This window comes from Lichtheimia ornata (assembly GCF_029851405.1).
Source record: "Lichtheimia ornata isolate CBS 291.66 chromosome Unknown scaffold00525, whole genome shotgun sequence".
In the NCBI taxonomy this organism is placed as follows: domain Eukaryota; kingdom Fungi; phylum Mucoromycota; class Mucoromycetes; order Mucorales; family Lichtheimiaceae; genus Lichtheimia; species Lichtheimia ornata.
In genome coordinates this window covers 1-844 of record NW_026695822.1, presented here as the reverse complement: position 1 = coordinate 844, position 844 = coordinate 1, and the positions used below count along the sequence as shown (strand labels likewise).

Sequence of the window (844 nt, the reverse complement as noted above, 5' to 3'; positions counted from 1 at the left end):
CAGCAATCAGAAGCGGTGCTCTCCTGTTGTTCGTGGCCTGCTTGTAGAAGGTAAAGAAATTACATCACATAATGGACGTGTTACTAAAGCGTGAAAAAACAAGGTCACGAGTGTACTACCTACAAGATGGAGATGGTGTCGGAGGCAGTGTACACCTTAACGCTGCTAACCATATCCAAGAGCAGATCGTAGAGCTCAACCGGAAAAGGGCGGCCAGAGAAGATCAATTAAAAAAATGGTCGCCCTTATCAAACATCGCGATGATGGTGATCACGAGAAGTTTTACCGGACAATAAAGAACGCGCTGTTCAATATTTATGGCAGCTTCAAAACATTATGTGTGGTTCTCAAAGGTGCATCATTGATGGTATTAAAAGCGTCCTTTATTGCTGCTGGTTTCTGCTTCTAATCTCTTCCAAATAAAGACGTGCTCCAGCACGCACATGATCTTGGTACATGCTTGTAAGACGTCTTGCCTCATGGCATATAGCATCGTAATGCTCGTAGTTCTTGTTTGCCTCATCGGCAAAAAACGAACCTGCTGCGTCTATGAGAACGTGCAGCGGAGTCCAAGGGAAGTATTGCTCTGGAAGCAAACGAGCGAGATTCAGGGCCGGGTGGCCTGGCTTGAGCTCACTATAGGCTTATGTCAGTTGTTGTAAAGCGATGTAGTGTCCTCGCGTCTATCAACTCACCCAAGGGTTGCGGGAAGAATGGCTGGAGATTGGGACATGTTTGATTGTGGTAAACATTCTCTAATTTTCGCCTTTCTTTATATAGTCAGCGTAATCTACAGCCCAACAGTGTCCCCTTCCACAAGTCAACTTTGTGTACGCATTCAGTG

The 844-nt window shown here is 45.6% G+C and overlaps 1 protein-coding gene across 1 annotated transcript; it reads right to left on the bottom strand.

Annotated features, from left to right (window-relative positions):
- Window positions 1-383: 383 nt before the first annotated feature.
- O0I10_013339 (uncharacterized protein) lies at window positions 384-733 on the bottom strand (the record flags this gene model as incomplete). Its single annotated transcript, XM_058493112.1, has 2 exons — window positions 384-636; window positions 696-733. The coding sequence occupies 2 exons, from the start codon at window positions 731-733 to the stop codon at window positions 384-386; spliced, it is 291 nt and encodes a 96-aa protein (XP_058336122.1).
- Window positions 734-844: the final 111 nt, after the last annotated feature.